Source organism: Chiloscyllium punctatum, chromosome 6 (assembly GCF_047496795.1).
Source record: "Chiloscyllium punctatum isolate Juve2018m chromosome 6, sChiPun1.3, whole genome shotgun sequence".
Taxonomy (NCBI): domain Eukaryota; kingdom Metazoa; phylum Chordata; class Chondrichthyes; order Orectolobiformes; family Hemiscylliidae; genus Chiloscyllium; species Chiloscyllium punctatum.
Window position 1 is genome coordinate 9,086,442 of NC_092744.1, and position 24,082 is coordinate 9,110,523.

At 43.0% G+C, this 24,082-nt stretch overlaps 1 protein-coding gene across 2 annotated transcripts in view; it reads right to left on the reverse strand.

Annotated features, from left to right (window-relative positions):
- plod2 (procollagen-lysine, 2-oxoglutarate 5-dioxygenase 2) overlaps positions 1-24,082 on the reverse strand; it is a 171,348-nt gene that overhangs the window by 34,203 nt on the left and 113,063 nt on the right. For both annotated transcript variants that reach the window (XM_072572006.1, XM_072572007.1), the window contains exons 9-11: positions 15,340-15,465; positions 12,362-12,480; positions 10,018-10,122 (exon numbers count right to left, since the gene is read on the reverse strand). In XM_072572006.1, the coding sequence (XP_072428107.1) occupies positions 10,018-10,122; positions 12,362-12,480; positions 15,340-15,465 (350 nt within the window). The remainder of the gene's footprint in view (positions 1-10,017; positions 10,123-12,361; positions 12,481-15,339; positions 15,466-24,082) is intronic.

The following is a 24,082-nucleotide window of genomic DNA, read 5'->3' on the forward strand; positions in this document are numbered from 1 at the left end:
TAGACAACAGAAGCATGAGTGGGTGGAGTCAGACTCACATAGACCCAGGGTTTGAAGTTATGCTTTCAGTTGTTGAAGTTGGGGTTATGGATTTGAAGCTGCTAGATACAGCTCTCTCTCTCTCTCTGCTGCTGCAAATAACTTGAATTTTCTCATTGCTGCTAGATTCTGAGTGCCTGCTCCTGGACTGGATGATATAGCAAGTTCTCTGTTCTCTGCATATCTCTGTTCTGCTGAATTTGCCTTTGCCTGTGTTTATCAATCAAATCATATCTGGAACACAGTGCCTTATACTTGCCTTTGAACAAGACAAAAGTTTGGGTCTATGCTATCTCCATGATCTTTTGAGGGGATTGATCTGCTACATAACAATTTGAATTGCTATCTTTAATGGAAATCTAATTCTAATTTTAAATCCCAACACCATCCCATGATAACCTTCCACTCTGGTCTGTTTTAAACTCCAACCCTTCACTCCTGGGCTCTGCTTGCCCCCCCACACTGAGCTCCCTTGCCTCTTCCGAGATATCCGCAGCCATATCATAAAACCATAAGATGAAGCAGCAGAATGAGGTCATTTGGCCCATCAAGTCTGCTGTGCCATTTGATCAAGGCTGATAGCATTACCTTCAATTCTGCCCTGGAAACATATCACCATTCCCTTGTTGTCGCTGGGTCTAACTCCTGGAACTCTAATCCTAACAGGACCATGGGGGACCCTTTACCCCAAATGCTGCAATTGTTCAAGGAGTCAGCTCACCACCACCTTCTCCAGGGAACTTCGGAGTAGGTATGAGCCAGCAATGCTCACATTCCATGAATGGATCGTTGAAATAAAATTCCTGCTATCTAATTGGAAACAACTCTCTAAGCCAGGGTACGGCCCAAGAACTTTAGTCCAATCAATGGAATGGAGTAGCTGAGTGAGTGAAGGAAAGGGGAGAAGGAGCTGGGCAGCAATGCAAATGAAGAGAGATCTGAGCAGAGTCAGGGAGCAGATTTCCAGAAGGCATTTGCCAAAGTGCCACATCAAAAGTTAATTCTGAAAGTACAAGCTTATGGTTGAGTGGATAACATTTCAACGTGGATGGAAAATTGGCTGATTGGCAGAAAACAGAGTGTGCATAAATGGATCTTTATCCAAGTGGTAGGATTGTGATTAGTGGGATTCATAGACAACACTAAGATGGGTAGGAAAGCCTGTGGTGAAAAGGACATAAGGAATTTGCAGATAGATATCTGTATGTGATTGGGCAAAATATCTGGCAGATAGAGTACAATGTGAGAAAATATAAAGTCGTCCATTTTGGCAGGAAGAATAAAAAAAGCAAAGCATTACTTGAATAATGAATAACTGTGGAATCTAGGTGTTTAATGTATGAGCCACAAGAGGTTAGTTTGTGGGTGCAGCAAGTAATGAGATGCTGTTCTACGTTATTAGAGAAAATGAATGGAAAAGCAAAGATATTATGCTTTAGTTATACAGGGCATTAGTGAGACCACAACACAAACACTGTATTCATTTTTGGTTTTCTTATCTAAGGAAGCTTGCAAATAGATTGGAGGTGGCCTAAAGGAGGTTTCCCAAGCTGACACCGGCAATGAATGGGCTGATTTATGAGGATAGAAGAGGTTGCCTCTGAAGATGGTGAAGGTGGGGTCACTGAATATTTTAAATGTGAAATTAGATGGATTCTTGTTGGCAACGTGGTCAAAGATTACTAGAGGGAGATGGGAATGTGAAGTTCAAACCACACACCGATCAGATGTGACCTTTTTGAAAGGCAGAGCAAGCTCAAAAGGGTCGAGTGGGCTACATCTGCGTCTGTGTTGTATGTATGGTGAGCAGTGTCAGGAGATTGAGGGGGAGCAACAGCAGTAGGTGTCTGAGACTGTTTTGACATGTATGCTGGGTCAACGGTAACACTTCCAATGGAGTTCAACGATCATGGGTTCAAGTCCCACTCAAAATACTTGAGCACTTCAGTTGTGGTAGCTCTTGGGTGCAGTTTTGAGGGTGTTTCCTCATGTTGAAGGATTGTCTTTTGAGTGAGATTCTAATCTGACATTCCATCTGCTGAGGGACTCTCAACAAATGTGCAAGATCCCATGGCTCTAGTTAAAAGCTTAACAACTCAACTGCCCAACGTCCTTGCCTGGATTTAATTCATTAACTAAAAGCTACTAAAATGGTGTTCCCTAGTTATTTAGCTCTGCTGATTGTGTGTGCTTTCTATGTACTAATTGCAACACCTGGATAACAAGAAAGGTGATAAATAGTTTGGAATTGGCATGCTTAAGGAACACATTCACCTTCAAGCTGAAGGCCTTCCATATAATCCATGACTTGCACCAAGTTTTTGCCCTCTCCTAATATTTCTTTGGCTTCTAATCCACTGCTTCCCTGTGTCTGTTGTGAAGCAACATGGGACATTTGTTGACGTCAAAGGTGATATATAAACGTATCTCCTATTGGAACATTAACACATTGGTTAGCTTGCATGATCTCAATGGGCTGAATGGCTGTAAGTGACTTCTAAGACTTTTTATTTTCAACTTTGGTGTGATTTATGGAGGCAAAGAATTAATGAAATCTGCATTCATTTCTTATTTGGTTCCATAATATGACAGATATATGTATTCGATTACAACTCACTGACTTTGGTAAAATGACTATTTATACTTCACAGAAACCCTGATAGTATTGACTTTGAGTGACTAATTCAAAACATCCTATGTACAAGGCAATATAGTGCTCCCCATTCAAGATCCCAATATTCTGCTTGTAATTTTATGAGTGCTTTTAAATACAAGTTTATTGTACCTCAGGTGGTGCAAATTAAATCAATGCTTAAAATGCCAAGTTGCTCTCCTTAAGCTTTTTTCAAATGTTCATTGCATTTTAGTGGAGTGATTAGTTTAATTAAAAGACACATCTCTTACCTTGCATGTACAACTGCGATTTAATGCATTCCCTATTCAATCTGCAATCACACCTATTGCTGTGCCCTACTGATCTACTTAATTATCCAGAGGTTAGCACTTTAGGCTGATGGAGCTGCCGGGAAAGTGCTGCACATTTGAATAAGTCGAGCCAAACTGGTAATAGCTTTCTGCAGTTCAGACATCTGGGGAACATCCACTGAAGCGCTGACTTTTAATTAATTCAACAAAGCTACAATAGCAGCAAGTGGAACCCAAAGTGCTTGGTCTCCACAGGGTGGAGCAGGAAGATGTGTTTTAAATGTTGAAGTAACATGGTAAAGAAGATTTCTGCAGGCGGAGAATGCAACTCACTGAAAATAGTTCCTTAGAGTTTCTTCCTGCTTCTTTGATCAGGGACGAAAACAAAAATGTTTACACAAGTTAAATTGGGTCTAAGATAAACTAAAGTTCTTTTCTGCCAAAATAGTTGGAATAAGTAAATAGTTACAGGCTACATAAACATGTATAAATAATCTGGAAAGTGAGCCATCAGAAAGGGGAATTAACAAAACAAAACGGAAGTTTGTTTCAAAAGAGCTTTCTGGAATAGAACCCAGGAAGAACATAGCGACAAGAATTCAGTCCCAAGAATCTGTTCTGCTGCTCTATGTACCCCAATCATCTGTGTGCATATTAATTTCCTTTCCTTTGAGGTGGTGGTGACGGCCTAGTGGTATTGTCACCAGACTGGTAACCCAAAGGCCCAGGTAATGTTCTGAGGACCCATGGTTTGAATCCCACCATGGCAGATGCTGGAATTTTATTTCAACGTAAATCTGGAATTAATGATAACCATTGATTGTTTTAAATTCCATCTGGTTCACTAATGTCCTTTAGGGGACATGTGACTCCAAACACAATGTGGTTGACTTTTAACTGCCCTCTTGGCAAATTAAGGATTGGCAATAAATGCTGGCCTAGCCAGTGATGCTTTCATCATGATACTGAATAATTTTTTTTTAAATACCCTCTTTAGCAAAAATCCATTGATTTCCACCTGGATCAATTTTCCACTGCCCATTCTTTGAAAAAAGTGTTTTCTGACTCTCTTCCTGTCCTCGGTTATGCACTGCCTCACACTAGATTCCTCAATGAGAGAAAATAGTTTCTTTTCATCATAATTCCTGAAACCTACAAATTTTAAACAGGGCTGTTAGGTCATCCATCAACAATGTCAATCCAAATCTCTTTGTTCTTCCACTGGTGCTTGACTCTTACCTGTTCTGAGTTGTCTTTCCAATGCAAACCTGAATGATCTCCCATTTCCCCACGACAGGGACATCACCTATTGTTTCTCCCCCACCCCAATTTAGTTTGTGAATATCATTTTGCATCTTGCTGCTGCCTCTTGATTTTGTGTAATGTGTAAACTCAGTATAAAGAACGTATTCGCTATACAAAGCAAAATGCCAGAGAACAGCAACGCCTTGACGGAGTGAGAGAACAGCTCACAATGAATAACAGATCTCTGCATTTTAATAACAGAAGTATAGAGTACAATAGAAGGGAAGTTATGGTAAACCTGGCCAACCGAAAAATTCAGAATAAGGTCAATCTGGTGGTGAATCAGAATCTGGGAAGTAGATCCCTGGAATTCTGGTGGACGAAGACACAACTGAGACCGAAGAAAATTACATCAACATAAATGTTTGCAAGATTGTGAGGCATAGAGTCACAGAGATGGACAACGCAGAAACAGACCCTTCAGTCCAATACATCCATGCCGACCAGATATCCTAAATAAATCTAGTCGCATTTGTCCCACTTCCCTCTAAACCCTTCCTATTCATATACCCATCCAGATGCCTTTTAAATGTTGTGATTGTACCAGCCTCCACCATTTCCTCATGTATGGCTCATCCCATACACGCACCACCCTCTGCATGAAAAAGTTGCCCCTTAGGTCCCTTTTAAATCTTTTGACATGATTTCTTGAGTAAAACACTACTGTTAGTATGGTATAGACTGGGTATTCCTTATATGGTGGCTCTTATCACATACCACAAAGACTTGGTTCTTGTTGAGGCAGGTCTCTTGAAGTTCATTAACACTATAGATAAGGCTATTAAGATCTCAGATTTACATACTGTCTGGGTACTGTGCTTATTGCTGCAACATTGATTACTGTTTCAATTACAACAGCAACAAAGGCCACCTATTGTGAGGAGCATACTCTTATTCTAGAATATCACACTGCAATATCATCTAACTGCCTTAATGGTACTGTGGCTGTCTGGTCTGGAACCTACACAATAATTGCTAATGCTCTTCGGGAGGATTTAAACTAATTCGGCAGGGGGATGGGAACCTAAATTGTAGTTCCAGTGTCCCGGAGGTTGAGAGAGTGAGATCAGAAATATGGTTTCAAGGTCTCAAGAGTGCATCGGCAAGCAGGAAGGTGGTTTGAAGTGTGTCTCCTTGAATGCCAGGAGCAGCTGGAACACAGTGGGTGAACTTGCAGCATGGGTTTGTATCTGGGTCTTCCATGTTGCAGCCATTTCAGAGACATGGATAGAGCAGGTTCTGGATTTAGATGTTTCAGTAAGAACAGAGAAAATGGTAAAAGAGGGGGAGGTGTGGCATTGTTAGTTGAGGACAGTATTATGGTGACAGAAAGGATGTTTGAAAACTCGCCTACTGAGGTAGTACGGGCTGAGGTTAGAAACAGGAAAGGAGAGGTCACCCTGTTGGAAGTTTTCTATAGGCCTCCGAATAGTTCCAGGGATGTAGAGGAAAGGATAGCAAAGATAATTCTGTATAGGAATGACAGTAACACATAACTGTTAGGGGGAGTTTAACTTTCCAAATATTGACTGGAAATACTATAGTTTGAGTACTTTGTCCAATGGATGCAGGAGGGTTTTCTGACACAGTACGAAGACAGGCCAAAAAGGGACGAGACCACATTGGATTTGGTACTGGGTAATGAACCTGGCCCCGTGTTAGGTCTGGAGGTGGGTGAGCACTTTGGTGATAGTGACCACAATTTGGTTGTGTTCACTTTAACAATGGAAAGGGATAGGTTATATACTGCAAGGCATGAGTAAATGGGGGAAAGGCAATTATGATCCGATCAGGCAAGATTTAGAATGCGTAAGATGGGGGAAGGAGACTGCAGGGGATGGTAACAATTGAAATGTGGAGCTTATTTACTGCGTGTCCCTGATATGTATGTACCTATCGTGCAGGGAGGAAGTGGTCTAGTGAGGGAGCTGTGGTTTACTAAAGGAGTTGAATCCCTTGTCAAGAGGAAGAAGGAGGCTTATGTTAGGATGAGGCATGAGGGCTCACTTAGGGCACTTGAGAATTACAAGGTAGCCAGGAAAGACCTAAAGAGAGAGCTAAGAAGAGCCAGGAGGGGAAATGAGAAGTCGTTGGCAGATAGGAATAAGGGAAACCCTAAAGCTTTCTATAGGTATATCATGGATAAAAGAATGACAAGAAAGATTAGGGCCAATCAAGGACAGTAGTGGGAAATTGTGCATGGAGTCCGATGAGATAGGACAAGCATTAAATAAATTTTTTGTCAGTATTCACATTGGAAAAAGACAAATTGTCAAGGAGAGTACTGAGATACAGGTTACTAGACTCAATGGGATTGAGGTTCACATGGAGGAGGTGTTAGCAATTTTGGGAAATGTGAAAATAGGTAAGTCCCCTGGGCCGGATGGGATTTATCCTAGATTCTCTGGGAAGCCAGGGAGGAGATTGCAGAGCCTTTGGCTTTGATCTTTGTCGTCATTGTCTATAGGAATAGTGCCAGAAGACTGGAGGACAGCAAATGTTGCCCCGCTTGCTCAAGAAGGGGAGTAGAGACAACCCTGGTAATTATAGACCAGTGAGCCTTAATTCAGTTGCAGGTAAAGTGTTGGAAAAGGTTATAAGAGATAGGATTTATAATTATCTAGAAAGGAATAAGTTGATTAGGGATAGTCAGCACGGTTTTGTGAAGGGGAGGTAATACTTGCAATCTATATTGAGTTCTTTGAGAAGGTGACCAAACAGGTGGATGATGGTAAAGGGGTTTGATGTGTACATGGATTTCAGTAAGGCGTTCGATAAGGTTTCCCATGGTAGGCTATTGCACAAAATACGGAGGCTTGGGATTGAGGGTGATTTAGCGGTTTGGATCAGTAATTGGCAAGTTGAAAGACGACAGAGGGTGGTGGTTGATGGGAAATGTTCATCCTGGAGTTCAGTTACTAGTGGAGTACCGCAAGGATTGGTGTTAGGGCCACGGCTGTTTGTCATTTTTACAAATGACCTGGATGAGGGCATAGAAGGATGGGTTAGAAGATGTTCAGATGACACTGAAGTCAGTGGAGTTGTGGATAGTGCCAAAGGAATTTGCAGGTTGCAGAGGGACATAGATAAGCTGCAGAGCTGGGCTGAGGGGTGGCAAATGGAGTTTAATGCTCTGTGAGATAATTCACTTTGAAAGGAGCAACAGGAATGTAGAGTACTGGGCTAATGGTAAGATTCTTGGTAGTGTGGATGAGCAGAGCGATCTCAGTGTCCATGTACACAGATCCCTGAAAGTTGCCACCCAGGTTGATAGGGTTGTTAAGAAGGCATATGGTGTGTTAGCTTTTTATTGGTAAAGGGATTGAGTTTCGGAGCTATGAGGTCATGCTGTAGCTGTACAAAACTCTGGTACGGCCGCACTCGGAGTATTGTTTGCAGTTCTGGCCACCGCATTATAGGAAGAATGAGGAAGCTTTGGAAAGGGTTCAGAGGAGATTTACTAGGATATTGCCTGGTATGGAGAGAAGGTCTCATGAGGGAAGTTTGAGGGACTTGAGGCTGTTTTTGTTACAGAGAAGGTTGAGAGGTGACTTAATTGAGACATATAAGGTAATGAGGGGGTTAGATAGGGTGGACAGGGAGAACCTTTTTCCTCAGATGGTGATGGCTAGCACGAGGGGGTAGTTTCTTTACTCAGAGTAGCAGGGGTATGGATCGCCCTGCCTGCAACAGTAGTAGACTCACCAATTTTAAGAGCATTTAAATGGTCATTGAATGAACATATGGATGAAAATGGAATAGTGCAGGATAGATAGAGTTCAGTTTGATTCCACAGGTTGCCACAACATCGAGGGCCAAAATTCCTATATTGTGCTGTAATGTTCTATGTTCTAATACAATGACAGGGAAGTGGGGAATTGGCAAATTGTTCTGCCTAGAGCTGGTATGGGTACATCAGGCCAATTGATCTCTTTCTGGTTTGCAGATTTGACTTCTTGTCCACAATTTCTCTCATGACAAATTCAATCCCGTACTACTGCTCCCACGTGTAGGCCATCAACTAAAATGGAAAATCTGGATTTAGATTAGATTAGATTACATTACATTACAGTGTGGAAACAGGCCCTTCGGCCCAACAAGTCCACACTGACCCACCGAAGCGTAACCCACCCAGACCCATTCCCTACATTTACTCCTTCACCTAACACTATGGGCAATTTTAGCATGGCCAATTCACCTACCCTGCACATTTTTGGACTGTGGGAGGAAACTGGAGCACCCGGAGGAAACCCACGCAGACACAGGGAGAATGTGCAAACTCCACACAGACTGTTGCCTGAGGCGGGAATTGAACCCGGGTCTCTGGCGCTGTGAGGCAGCAGTGCTAACCACTATGCCACCGTGGACTTGGTGTGCTCAGAACCAGATCTTCATATCTAAACAGGATGCTGAATGTTGCTCAAATATTAGAACATGGATACAATTTCCTTAGCCTCAGGAGACTAAGGAAATGTCCATAAAGATGCAGATAAATACGTGGAGATGCACCACAGAAAGCATCCTGTCTGGATGCATCCCAGCATAGTATGGAAATTGGTCTTCCCATGACTGAAAGAAACTACCGAGAGTGGTGAGCACAGCCCAGTCCATCACACAAACCAGCCTCCCATCCATTGAATTCTTCATTTCTGCTACACCAGGAAAGCAGCTAATATAACTAAAGACCCTTCCCATCCCGGTTAAACTCTCTTGCGTTGGGCAGAAGATAGACAAGTTTGCATACATGTACAAACAGATTCAAGAACAGCTTCTTCCCTGCTGTTATCAGACTTTTGAATGGACCTCTTTACTGTTAATGTTGATCTCTCTCTGCATCTTCTCAGCTGCTGTAACATTGTACCATGCATTCTGTTCTGTTACCCTGAGGTATAGTACATTCTTCCTGTAAAGCTTGGAAGACAACACTCTTCACTGTAACTTGGCTCATGTGACAGTAACAAATCAAATCAAATCAGATCAGATCAGATCAATATCAGAGCACTGATTTCAGTGAGGCAGCCTTCACTTACATCCTGACGGGAACTGGGGTAGGCTGGAAATTTCGGGCAAATTAAAATCAGCTTCTCCATGTTTGATCAAACTCCACTAATTACCATCAATGCATTTTCTGTAATTAGAGATTTATCACTATGCTAAACCACTGACATCTTCGGATCATTCTTGACTCAACCATTCCAGGTGTAGAATCATAACTTTATGGTATTGGCTACAAGTAAAGGCTTTTTGAAGTTAGGATGGTGAGCGTATTGTCCTGTTTCTAGTTAGACTTAAGAACACATGAAACATATACAGGCAAAAATGAGGACTGCAGATGCTGGAAATCAGAGTCTCGATCAGAGTGGTGCTGGAAAAGCACAGCAGGTCGGTCAGCATCCGAGGAGCAGGAAAATCAACATTTCAGGCAAAAACCCTTCATCAGAAATGGCTTTTGCCAAAACGTCGATTTCCCTGCTCCTCGGATGCTGCCTGACTTGCTGTGCTTTTCCAGCGCCACTCTAATCTAGACCATGAAACATATACAGTTGATGCACTGAATGATAGAGTCATATAGCACAGAGAGGCCCTTCAACCAATCGAGTCCATGCTAACCTATCTGCATTAATCTCACCGTCCATCACTTGGCCCAAAGCCGAGAGTGTTATGATATTTGAAGTGTTCATCCACATTATTTTTAAAAGGTTGCAAAATCCACTTCAGTCAGCACCAAGTTGTGCATTACTTTCTTACCTGTTTTGCTCAATTAATATTTTCAGCGTATCTGGGTTTGTCAAGACAACATCGGAATCGAGATTGAAGTAATAATCACATTCTGGATCCTGGCGACAGTAATCCCTATATTGGGAAAAGGAAGAGGGTGGTAATCAATGGCTAATTAAACTTCCCTCAAACCCACAGGGCTGACCTATTCAAAATCACTGTCTTTAGTAACGGAAGTAATCACAAAGTACCCTTTTGCCATTTAGGATTCGCTGAAGACATTATGATTAGTTGGCAGATTTAAAAATAGAAAAAAATTATAAACTTCCAACAAAAACTTTTAAAGGAAATTTGTTCTTTTGATGCCTTTGTGATTTTTTTTTTATAACTGGTCAGTCGGTCAACTTTCAATCACGCCAGCTGCCTGATGCAAAACCAGGTGAAAATATTTAAAGGCCGTGTCGGTAAACTTGACAATCTCTATGCTCCCAATCTATCGGAGTTACTCAGCTATTGAAGGCAGCTCTGCTTCACAATGCCAAGGCCAAAGGTTAGCATCGATTTTGCACCATTTCAATGTGCTGTCTCTCTACTGCTGTGGAGAATGCCAAACAACTCATGACAACCTTGCACCATCTTAAATCATAAGAATGTAAAAACTAAGAGGAGGAGGCCATTCAGCCCTTCGAGCCTGCTCCGCCATTTAACATAATCATGGCCAATCTCATCCTGACCTCAACTCCACTTTCCTGCACACTCTCCATACGACTAAGAAAAACCATGACTAATTATAAATCTCTCTTCCTTTGGTTAACTCAGTATCCCAGCACTCTGGGGCAGTGAATTCCATGGATTTACAATGCTTTGAGAGAAGTAATTCCTCCTCGTTTGTGTTTTAAATTTGCCACCTCTTATCCTCAAGCTACAACCTACAATCCTATCCCTTCAGAACTCAGGTGACTTCCAAAGGTGTGATTCACATTAACAAAAACAAAAAAAACACAGATCTGCATCATCATCTCACTATCAACACCCTGCAGATTGCCATTGACCAGTACCTGAACTGGAGGTGCCATATAAATACTGTCAAAACCTGTGGCGCTGGAAAAGCACAGGAGGTCAGGCAGCATTCGAAGAGCAGGAGAGTCGACATTTCAGACATTAGCCCTTCATCAGGAATTCCTGATGCCCGAAACATCGACTCTTCTAATCCTCTGATGCTGCCTGACCAGCTGCACTTTTTCAGCACCACATCTTTCGACTCTGATCTCCAGCATCTGCAGTCCTCAGTTTCTCCTAGTCATATAAATACTGTGGCTACAAGAGAAGGTCAGAGGCTAGGAATACTGCAGCGCCTAACTTACCTCCCGACTTCCCAAAGCCTGTCTACCATCTCCAAGGCACAGGTCAGGACTGTAATGGAATACTCCCTGCTTGCCTGAATGAGTGCAGCTCCAACAATACTCATGTAGCCTGCCACCACCCGGGACAAGGAGAAAGTACGGACCGCAGGTGCTGGAGATCAGAGTCGAGAACGTGGTGCTGGAAAACCACAGCAGGTCAGGCAACATCGACATTTCGGGCAAGAACCTTTCATCCTGATGAAGGGCTCTTGCCTGAAATGTCGATTCTCCTGCTCCTGGGATGCTGCCTGACTTGCTGTGCTTTTCCAGCACCCCACTCTCAACCACCCAAGACAAAGCAGCCCGCTTCATTGGCACCACATCCACAAACATCCACTCCTCCCACCACTGATGTTCAGTTGCAGCACTGTATACTATCTATAAGATGCACTGCAGAAATTAACCACAGCTTTTTAGACAGCACCTTCCAAACCCACAATCACTTCTATCTAGAAGCTCAATGGCAGCAAATACATAGAAACAACACCCCCTGCAAGTTCCCCTCCAAACCACTCATCATTCTGACTTGGAAATATATCATCATTCCTTCAGTGTCACTGGCTCAAATGCCTGGAATTTCCTCTCTGATGGCACTGTGGGTCTATATACAACAGGTGGACTGCAGCAGTTCAAGAAGGCAGCTCACCACCACCTTCTCAAGAGGCAACCAGAGATGGGTAATAAACGTTGGTCCAACCAGTAACACCATATCTCAGGAGTGAATCAAAAATAAATTCCCTTCTAGGCAGTAGCAACTAATCTAATGGTGTCATAGGAATATAGGAAATTGGTCATACAGCATGGAAACTGACCCTTCGGCCCAACTTGTCTGTGCTGACCTTGTCACCTGGTCCAGCTCCTGGGCATTTCAACATGAGCCTATCAGTCGTACTGAGTGATTGCAGAAGCCAAATAAACGACCCTAACGTATCACACTGTTCTTTTCAGCCACAGTTACAGCAGAAACTCACATTCCCATATTCCTGGCATCTCCTTCACTCAGGATCTCCTCAGGACCCACAAATTTCACGTCAAGTTCACCTTTGTGTTTCTCCCAGAACTTGTGTATGTGTCTCTCATGGTAAACCTCCTAGAACAGAGTTTGAGAAACAGAATTAATGGCCTGCATTTACCAGTCCATGGTGAACAAATGGCACTTTGAACGCTTCGGACTGCACTCAGACATCAAATGAGCTTCTGTTCAAAAATTAAAGCTCATTAGAAAGTTACTCCTGTACGATGCCCTCTGTACGGGTAGCAGAGAGGCACCTGGGTGAACACGACAGAATGAAGAATTGCATTGTCCACGAAACTTTACCAGGTCTATGGAGGTGGGTGTGGAGATGGTGAAGGAACATTTGGAACAGGACATCAAACCAGAATGATTTGGAAATGCTGGTGTTGGACTGGGGTGTACAAAGTTAAAAATCACACAACACCAGGTTATAGTCCAACAGGTTTAATTGGAAGAACTGGCTTTTGGAGCGCTGCTCCTTCATCAGGGGGTTGTGGAGAATAAGATTGTAAGACATAGAATTTATAGCAAAAGTTTACAATGTGATTTAACTGAAATTATATATTGAAAAAAACCTGGATTTCTTTTATATATAATTAAAACATTTTTTTTTTCAAAGCTGATTTTTTAACTTCAAACAGGAATGTTAACATGTTCCATCCCCACCCCTTTTTTGTGAGGTGGTTTCTGAGCTCTCTGATGTTAATACAGCTGGGAAAAGCCATTTGAGGTCATTGATTTAATTCAGAATTAAAAGTCTAATGATGACAATAGAGATCGACGTTGGAGATGGTCAGGAAAACCTGGTGGAGAATGTCCAGTTCATTAGTGTCTATTAGGGAAGGAAACTGTCATCCTTACCTGGTCTGGCCTACATGTAACTCCAGTCCCACAGGGATATGGTTGACATTGAAGTGTCTCCTGGGCAATTTGGGATGGGTATTAAATGCTAGTCTAGCCAGTGATTTTCAAATCCTTTGTTTGATTTTTTCATTCATTCAATGAGCAGGAATTTTGCGTGCAATGGAATTTCACCAGTAGAGCATGGGATCCATCCCTCCCAGTGTCTGCAATTTATCAACTCATAGGGAAGTAAGTGCACAACAGAAGGTTTCAGGAGCAACATGCAATCTGCAGCATAAAGGCACGAGGTGGGTTAGCCTGAGAACATCCGCAATCATATAGATTATTTCCCACAGACGTAGTCACTGGTGGTCAGGAAGATGTTGACATTTCCTTCAACCTATACAGTGCTTCCATTCTGACCCTCCCTCTCTGTCCCATTTATTTCAGCCACACTCTCACTGATGACACAATAAAGACTGCCCATGTAATCCACACTCAGAATCCACTCGCCTCCTGTACTGCATCGCCTCAACCCTCAGGGCGGCACGGTGCCTCACAGCGCCAGGGACCCGGGTTCTATCCCTGCCTTGGGTAACTGTCTGTGTGGAGTTTGCACATTCTCCCTGTGTCTGCGTGGGTTTCCTCTGGGTGCTCCGGTTTCCTCTCACAATCCAAAGATGTGCAGGTTAGGTGGATTGGCCATGTTAAATTGCCCAAAGTGTTAGGTACATTAGTCAGGGGTAAATATAGGGTAAGGGAATGGGTCTGGGTGGATTACTCTTCGGAGGGTCAGTGTGGACTTGTTGGGCCAAATAGCCTGTTTCCATATTCTAGGGAATCTATTTTAAAACCCACCCATCACCCTAAACTCGGTGATCATACAGTTGCACCTTGTTATTGGGAAGCACCCAGAAGATTGTGCATTGTAGCAACTGTCCTCCTACTGTGGTAATTGGGTTAGTAAACCCAAAACAGGTTTCTCTCCAGATACCGTAACTAAGATGGGAAGATTCAGTCTATGGAGTATAAGCATGGAAGTGCCAATTAGAATGTTTAATTCATTGTAAAATCATGTACAGGGTGTCCTGCATTTACAAACATTCGCACCTACAAATGTAATCCCATACAGGGGTATAATTTTAAATATTTGATATATTAGAAATTCCTGTATTTACAAACAGCTGTTTTATATTGTCCTGACTGGTGTACAAACTGACTGTGAACAGACTCCAGAATGGAACTTCGTCACATCCCAGGGGCTGTTGGAACAGATAGCTCTTCCCACTGTCATGTACCTTAATGTCCATACACCTAGTGAGGTGCAGGTAAAGCAAAGCTCATGGACGAACAGAGCAAATAATAGACAATGACTTCATGGTTTCTCTGATTTGTTATGCATTTGTGGATTTGGGACTTGTTACCGATTTACTCCATAAAAGATGGCAGGTAACAGAACATAGAAAAGTACAGCACAGAACAGGCTCTCTGGCTCACGATGTTGTGCCGAGGTTTAATCCTAATGTAAAATATAGGAACTTTACCTACACACCCCTCAACTCACTGCTCTCCATGTGCATGTCCAGCAGTCACTTAAATGTCCCTAATGACTCTGCTTCCACCACCACCGCTGGCAATGCATTCACAACTCTCTGCATAAAGAACCTACCTCTGACGTCTCCTTTATACCTTCCTCCAAATATCTTCAAACTATGACCCCTCGTACCAGTCAATCCTGGCCTGGGGAAAAGTCTCTGGCTATTGACTCTATCTATGCCACTCATTATTTTGTACACCTCGATCAGGTCTCCTCTCTTCCTTCTCCTCTCCAGAGAGAAAAGTCTGTGCCCCTTCCATGATAGTCTCCATGTCATTTTCACCTCAAAATCTGACCAATATCAGAACTAGAACTGTGCATCAAACACAGGCAAAAAATACTACCAAGGGTAGAAAGTCAACTTTCACATCTTTACCTTGATTATGTTTTACCGAAAAGTGTTGGCTTATATTGAACTACGAGGTGTTTACAATTGTAATTCCCACTCAGTTAACAGTATCAGAGAATTGCACGTCCATTAATGGAACACTTACTTTATTGTGAATGAAGAATTTAAGCTTCTCCCTTGGATAATTGATGGTCAGAAGTCTTTCCAAAAACTCCGGAAGAAAAGGTGATGGCTGTTCAATGAATATGCCAACAGTCACGCTGGGGTATTCCTAAATAAGAAAGACATTAAATCTGATTAATTATTGTAACATCACTGTTACCAATTATAAGTTAAACTCAAGGTACTCAAACAGGTACTAATCAGATTACTTTCAATGACAATGTCACAGAGGAATTTTTAACCTAGCTGAACGTTTAATCAGACAGATATTATTCAGTTTTGCATACCATGAAATGGAGTGAATTGATTAAAAGGTTGTGAAAGTTTCTACTGATATTTATGGGAAGTGTTGATGAAATTAACACCGTTTTTCCTTCCTTGCTACAACTGTCCACTGAATATTAGAATCTCAAGTTTACAAAGAATGGTTCCAGTTATGAGGAACTAATCATGCGAATTGATTAAGGTTGGGATCATTTTTCTTGGAAAGAAGATGACTGATAGGATTTTGAACACCACTATCAAATCTCATGTGTGGGCTGGACACAGTAATTAGGGAGTAGCTGATCCTGCAAGTAAAAGAGAAATGAACAAGAGAGCATAGATTTAAAGTGATGTGCAAATGAAACAAGGGTGACGAGAGTACAAAAGTGTTTTCACACAGTGCACAGTTAGGGGATGAAATGTACTGCCTGTTACTGTGATGGACGCAGGTTCAACAGAGGCATTCACTGGATGACTATTTGTCTAGAAATAGTGTTCAAAGAAAAGGTAAGAGATTGACACTGGAGGATAGAACGAGGGCAGGCATGATGTGCCAAATGGCCTCCTCCTGCCCTGTAATAGTTCTGTGATCTCAAAATAATCACAATGGGTAATGAATTGCAGTGATGACGCTGAACAGGAGCAAAAGATATACAGGTAGGTCTTGTATGGTTTCATTCTTGTGCAAACCCTCATGATAGAAAAATTGTGCTTTCAAAACAGCACTTAGAGTGTTGGCGATGTAATTGCATTACAGCCAACACGTGGTTTTAAAAGTTTGCACTTTAGAAATAGTGTCCTCAATTTGTGAACTGCGTTAGAGTGAATTTGCGTTGATGAAACGCACATTAAAGCAGAAAGGCCAAATCTGCTTTTGCATCGATTAAGGGCACCTGCTCACTAGACATTAAATCCAGCCACTGAAGGGATTTGAGATAGGAGTTCATAAAAGGTGGAGCAGACTTACAAAGTTACAATTGTTCATTAACCAGTCTGCTCCACAATCACACCTGGATCAAATGATTTGCACATGTTTATAATCTCATAAAAACCACTCATACAAGTAAAATATGGATTAAAAGCCACAGACATGTAAAATCATGACTTGGACTGACAAAACACCCTCACTTTTTCAGGTCATCAACTAGGGATTGACAATAAATGCAGCCTTGCCACTCATCACCAAAACTAAAACTGGATAAATCCCGGCACCTGATCAGGTGTACCACAGAACTCTGTGGGAAGCTAGGGAAGTGATTGCTGGGCCTCATGCTAAGATATTTGTATCATCGATAGTCACAGGTGAGGTGCCGGAAGACTGGAGGTTGGCTAATGTGGTGCCACGGTTTAAGAAAGGCAGTAAGGACAAGCCAGGGAACTATAGACCAGTGAGCCTGACCTCGGTGGTGGGCAAGTTGTTGGAGGGAATCCTGAGGGACAGGATGTACATGTATTTGGAAAGGCAAGGACTGATTCGGGATAGTCAACATGGCTTTGTGCGTGGTAAATCATGTCTCACAAACTTGACTGAGTTTTTGGAAGAAGTAATAGAGAGGATTGATGAGGGCAGAGTGGCAGACGTGACCTTCAGTAAGGCGCTCAACAAGGTTCCCAATAGGAGACTGATTAGCAAGGTTAGATCTCATGGAATACAGGGAGAACTAGCCATTTGGATACAGAACTGCCTCAAAGGTTGTGGAGGGTTATTTTTCAGATTAGAGGCCTGTGACCAGTGGGGTGCCACAAGGATCGGTGCTGGGTTCTCTACTTTTTGTCATTTACATAAATTATTTGGATGCGACTAAAAGGAGGTATAGTTAGTAAGTTTGCAGATGACACCAAAATTGGAGGTGTAGTGGACAGTGAAGAAGGTTACCTCAGATTACAACGGGATCTTGATCAGATGGGCCAATGGGCTGAGAAGTGGCAGATGGAGTTTAATTCAGATAAATGTGAGGTGTGGCATTTTTGGAAAGCAAATCTTCGCAGGACTTATACACTTAATGGTAAGTCCTGGGGAGTGTTGCTGAACAAAGAGACCTTGGAGGGCAGGTTCATAGCTCCTTGAAAGTGGAGCCGCAGGTAGATAGGATAGTGAAGAAGGTGTTCGGTATGCTTTCCTTTATTGGTCAGAGTATTGAGTACAGGAGTTGGGAGGTCATGATGCGGCTGTACAGGACATTGGTTAGGCCACTGTTGGAATACTGTGTGCAATTCTGGTCTCCTTCCTATTGGAAAGATGTTGTGAAACTTGAAAGGGTTCAGAAAATATTTACAAGGATGTTGGCAGGGTTGGAGGATTTGAGCTATAGGGAGAGGTTGAATAAGCTGGGGCTGTTTTCCTTGGAGGGTCGGAGGCTGAGGCGTGACCTTATAGAGGTTTATAAATCATGAGGATAAATAGATAGGATAAATAGACAAAGTCTTTCCCCTGGGGCAGGGGAGTCCAGAACTAGAGGGCATAGGTACAGGGTGAGGGGGGAACCTTTTCACACAGAGGGTGGTACGTGTATGGAATGAGCTGCCAGAGGAAGTGGTGAAGGCTGGTACAATTACAACATTTAAAAGGCATCTGGATGGATATATGAATAGGAAGGGTGTGGAGGGAAATTGGCCGATTGCTGGCAGATGGGATTAGATTGGGTTGGGATATCTAGTCGGCATGGACGAGTTGTACCAAAGGTCTGTTTCTGTATTGTACATTTCTATGACTCTATGAACTTAAGATCATAACAATGTCACAACGGTAATACCGTGAAAATATAATGGGAGCTTTAAAATAAAATTGAAGAATGAAGCTGCCTAGAAATGTGTCTAAGAGTGGAGGAGAGCTAGATCGTGCTCTAGGTAAAGTTACCTTAGCCCCAGAGGACCATAGGGCAGCTCTCTCATTAGAGAGAAAGATGACTGGTGGTGGTTTAACACATGGGTCACCCTGCCTCAGTTGAGGGGTGAGGTTGGGAAGGAGGGTCTTTCATGGTGACCTCAGCTAGTGTGGGAATTGAACCAGCCATCCAGCCAGCTGAGCTAACTGGTCCCACATTAATAATACAGCAATCATTTCCTGATTCAAACAGCTTAGAATCTGTTCTCATCCAGTTCGTTTATTGTTGAACAACCTTCTATACTCTGGAGCTCTCCTTTGTGATTCTGTCACACCTTAGGGAAATGTGTAAATGTTCCTTAAAGTTTCAGTACACTACTACCGAAGCCTTGCCACACTGATTTTGGCATATTTCAATTCAAGCAACTAACCTTCCTGCCAGAAAGCAGCACTGATCTTATAAACACATTGAAACAGGTGGCAGAAGTCACCAAGATAACCCAAGAGGATTTTATTGTGGATCAGCATTACCTCTGCAACCTGATCACAGAATCCCTACAGTGTGGAGGCAGGCCATTTGGCCCATCAAATCTACACCGACCCTCTGAAAAGCACCCCACCCAGACCCGAACCCCCTACCCTTTGCCTGTAACCTTGCATTCCCCATGGCTAACCCACTTAGCCTGCACACCCCTGGACACTCTGGGGCAATTTGGCATGGCCAATCCACCTAACTTGCACAAATGTGGACTGTGGGAGGAAATGGGAGCAGTCAGAAGTCACCAATATAACCCAAGTGGATTTTAGTGTGGATCAGCATTACCTCGGCAACTTTGGAGGAAATGGGAGCAGACGGAAGAAACCCACAAAGACACGGGGAGAACATGCAAACCCCACACAGACAGATAGTCTCTCTAAGGTGGAACCGAACCCTGCTCCCTTGAAGCCATAGTGCTAACCATTGAGACACCATGCCACCCATGATCATAATCCATATGCTCAGCAGGCAGCAGTTTGCAGAACTGTTCAGTTGGCATCATAAGCTGGTATCAGGTTAAGTTGGAAGGGTCCAGTTAGTTTATTTGATGAAGAGAGGGTGCAGCATAACACCAACAGGCAGGTTCAACTGTTATCCCTGTGGAGCTCAATCTTGGGTCTCCCTAGCCCCTCTTGACTTACCCCATAGTGATATCATGGTATGCCCTTGGTGAGTGGCAGCAGGTAAACACTGTGTACTGGTCACCCATTGCAGCTGTCAAGGCATTTGGATCCTCCTCAATTCTCGGATGAGGAACCATGTGTTTGGGGGAAGAAGCAGAATCCGGTTTTAAAACAAAAAATTCAGTGATGACATGTGGCATTTATTACCTATCCATAATTGCCCTTGAGAAGGTGCTGCTGAGCTACCTTAATCAACCATTGTAATCCACGTGCTGTAGGTAGACACAATACCAGGAGGGCATTCCAGCATTTTGTCCCAGCGAGAGTGTAGGAATGGTGATATATTGGCACAGTGGTTAGCACTGCTGCCTCACAATGCCAGGGACTCAGGTTCGACTCCAGCCTCAGGCGACTGTGTGGAGTTTACACATTCTCCCCATGTCTGCGTGGGTTTCCTCTGGGTGCTCTGGTTTCCTCCCACGGTCCAAGGGTGTGTAAATCAGGTGAGTTGGCCATGCTAAATTGCCCATGGTATTCAGGGATGTGTAAGCTAGGTGCATTAGTCAGGGGTAAATATAACGTAGGGGATGGGTCTGGGTGGGTTACTCTTCGGAGGATTGGTGTGGACGTGTTGGGCTGAAGGGCCTGTTTCCACACTGTAGGGATTCTAAAAAAAAATACTTCCTAGTCAGGATGGTGAGTGGCTTGGAGGGGAACTTGCAAGTGGTGGTGTTCCCATGTATCAGCTGCCCTTGTCCTTCTAGATGGAAATGATCATGGGTGCTGCTCTCTCTCCGCTATGAGTAAGTCTCTTTGCGTGGATTTTCTGTGGGACTTTTGAAATCACCTAAAACCTGGAAGCAATTCTGATAACTACTTTACACTCCTTTTTGAGGGGGACTTTTAAGTCTTAAAGGGTTCCTTAGGTTGAACTCCTAATTGCTTGGTGTATAGTTTTTATCCTTTTATGTGAAGTGGGTATCATTGATAAGGCCAGCATTTGTTACCCATCCTTAATTGCCCCTAAAGTGGGGTGGCTTACTCAGGCCATTTCAAAAGGCTGTTGAGTGTCTCCCACATTGCGGTGGATCTGAACTTGCATAGGCCAGACCTCCAGCAACTTTCTTTCTGAAAGGACTGAGGAGTTTTTAAATAACAAATGTTCAGAATACAAACAGATATGTCACAATCTTACTGAATGGTGGAGAAGGCTTGAAGCCTTGAACAGCCTAGCTTCTGTCCCTCATTTGTTGGCTCATATGATTTTGTGGGGACCATCACTAAGAACAGCTCTCGATTCCAGATTTAGTCATTAAATTTGAATTCTCAGCGGTGGTGGGAATTGAACCAGAGTTCTCACAGCATTAGACTGGGCTTCCAGGTTAATACACCAGTGACATTACCTCTAATGCCACATTCTCTTCCACGTGCAACATTATCTTGCTGAATAAATAACTTCAGCCTTCCACTCCACATTAGGATAACATGCAATGGTGTGTGGTCTCTCATCTCATTTGCCCAAATGCATCACAGTGGAAAAACTAACCCTACTAGTTCCAACAACTTTATATCAATGCTTTTGTTTAGGATGAGGTGGTGTTCTTATATCTGAAAACCTTTCAGAAAGGACCAAAGCTGAATGACAGATATGGGATAGAGCAGGTCACAGTCTAAGGATACAGGGTAGGTCATTTAGGACTGAGATGAGGAGGAATGTCATCACTCAGAGTGGGGAGCTTGTGGAATTCTCTGCCACAGCAAATGGCTGAGAACAAAACATTGAATCTTTTGAAGACGGAGTTAGATGTAACTCTCAGGGCTGAAGGGATTAAAAGGCAGGGGAGAAAACTGGGTTCGATGACCAGCCATGGTCATATTGAATGGTGGGAACAGACTCAAAGGGCTGAATAGTGTTTCGATATCCCTGACCAAGAGGCCTCTGGAAAAAGACAACGACAGTCAGGTTCTGTGGATCAGTGAAGACACTGATGTATAGACTGATGTGCAGACTGATGGCATTGGATATGTATATGGAGGATAGTGGGTTAGTGTAGGTTAGGTGGGCTTTGATCGGCGCAACATCGAGGGCCGAAGGGCCTGTACTGCGCAGTATTCTTCTATGTTCTATGTTCTAGATGCTCACACTGGTCTGAGCTTCATCTCCCTCCCTATGCCTGATGCCAATAAGTCATTTCCTGGCCAGCTTCTGTTTTAGTTTAGTACAAACATTTCACTATGATTAGTATGAACATAAAATCCTCAAGCAAAAATGTTTCAAAATTAACACAGGATGAACCTTGGCTTCCATTAGCTCCATCTTTATAAAGTTCCATGATTTACAAGGTTGAGTTCAGCTGTAGCGTGTCAAAGTAGTGACTGCAATCGAACAAATTTAACAATAGCTCTTAATGTTTTCCATCTGGATGGACATTTTACATTGCCACCTTCATAGGGTTAAATCTGACAGCTTCCCTGATGCCATTATAACGTTTGCCAAATGAAGAAAAGTCAATGCATATTCGACATGCGTCAAACAGCTGTTTGTTTTACACTCTGTCATTGAGCTTGGCTGACCTCACTGCAGTGTGTAAGGTCTCCAACAAACAAAAGACGAACACTCACAGGCATCCCATTTGGTTTTTCCAAGAAGTGAGCTTCTCTCCCCAGTAAAAAATATGCACAGATTTCCAGATAATATTCCTGATGTATTTGAAATCTGTTTTCGTTGATTAAAAGCTAATGTGAAGCTTTGCGCTGCAAGGGGTCACTTCACAAATCGGCTTTAAGGAGCGAGAATTTCCTACGCCCCATGTATGAAAAGGAGGCGTGTTTTTCAAAACTTACATCAACTGGTCAAGAATGACAGACATCCCAGTGTTTCAGCTGCATTTCCTCTGGTTGCTTCACAGCACTGTCCACAATCTACTCCAACGTTCAGTTCTCTGCACATTTTGGCCAGTGTTTCAACCCCAGCAGAAATATTAACATCTTAACAACAATCACACCACTTTTTTTTAGCAAGCCTTGAGTGAGCTCATATGCAGCAACACTGTTGACACATCAAAGCAAACACTTACATCCTGGTTCAGACATTCTGATATTGTTCACCTGATTACATGACCAAGGGGAGGATTGAGTGACCTGGATACCTGCTTTGCACTTGCATGAAACAAGTATGGATAACAATGGCCGACCTCCTCCAGCCTGCTATCCCACTGAAAACTGCTCAAGTTACATGCAAGCTGCAAACTCTGAAGTCTGGATTTAGCTTCATGCTTCCCAAGTAGAGTGAATGGAATATACATCCAAACATAGAACAGCTGTAACTTCAATTAGAAAGAACAAAGCAGAAGACTGCAGATGCTGGAAAATCTGAAATAAAAACAGCAATTGCCAGAGAAACTCAGCACTTCTGGAGAGAGAAAAAGCATAGTTAAGGATTACTGGATTGAAGACATTAACTCTGTTTTCTCTCCACAGCTTCTACTGGAGTTTCTCCAGCAATTTCGGTTTTCGTTTTAATTGATCAGAAAGTGGCAGCAGCAAGGCACAGTTATGTGGACAGCACAAATTTTCATGGGCAGGATAAAGAATCAGCAACTGATTGGTGAGTGATGAAGAACCCAAAACCCCATTTGGCACAAAGAGTCACTTTCCAAGGCCACCCTGTCTAAAGCAGAGCACGGGAGCACGCTTCATTATGGCTGGAACCAAAACTGCGCTCATCATTCATAGACCTTAGAAACACTTCAAGAAATAAAAACTATAACACATCCACCCTTCACATCAGGATGTGCCACGTCCTTCATAATGCAATTAATGAGATAAGCAGTACCATCACCATGGCGATATTGGCTAATCTGGACTTTGATTATGCTGGAATCTTTCTACAACTCAATGACACCAGACCTCAAAAGATCACTAACAAGGAGGTCTGACACAGTAGAACGGATTTACATGCCAGGTACAAAACCAAAATCTGCAATACATTCATTGTTAAATCTTGCCAAGGCATTGGATAATACTTGTAGCTTGAGCCTTGATAACCACACACACTTAACTCTCGCACACTCAAACCGAGGCTTACAAGTGAGATCTTTGGTGTACTAACACTTTAAATAAATTAGTTACTTGTGTCATGGCTAACTCCGGCTTAGTTAGGACTCTTGACTTGAAGTTAGCTCATAAGAACTAGGAACAGGAGCAGGGAGTAGGCTATCTGACCCAGAGATTCTGGATTAGTGGTGCTGGAAGAGCACAGTTCAGGCAGCATCCAAGTAGCTTCGAAATCGACGTTTCGGGCAAAAGCCCTTCATCAGGAATAAAGGCAGTGAGCCTGAAGCATGGAGAGATAAGCTAGAGGAGGGTGGGGGTGGGGAGAAAGTAGCATAGAGTATAATGGGTGAGTGGGGGAGGGGATGAAGGTGATAGATCAAGGAGGAGAGGGTGGAGTGGATAGGTGGAAAAGGAGATAGGC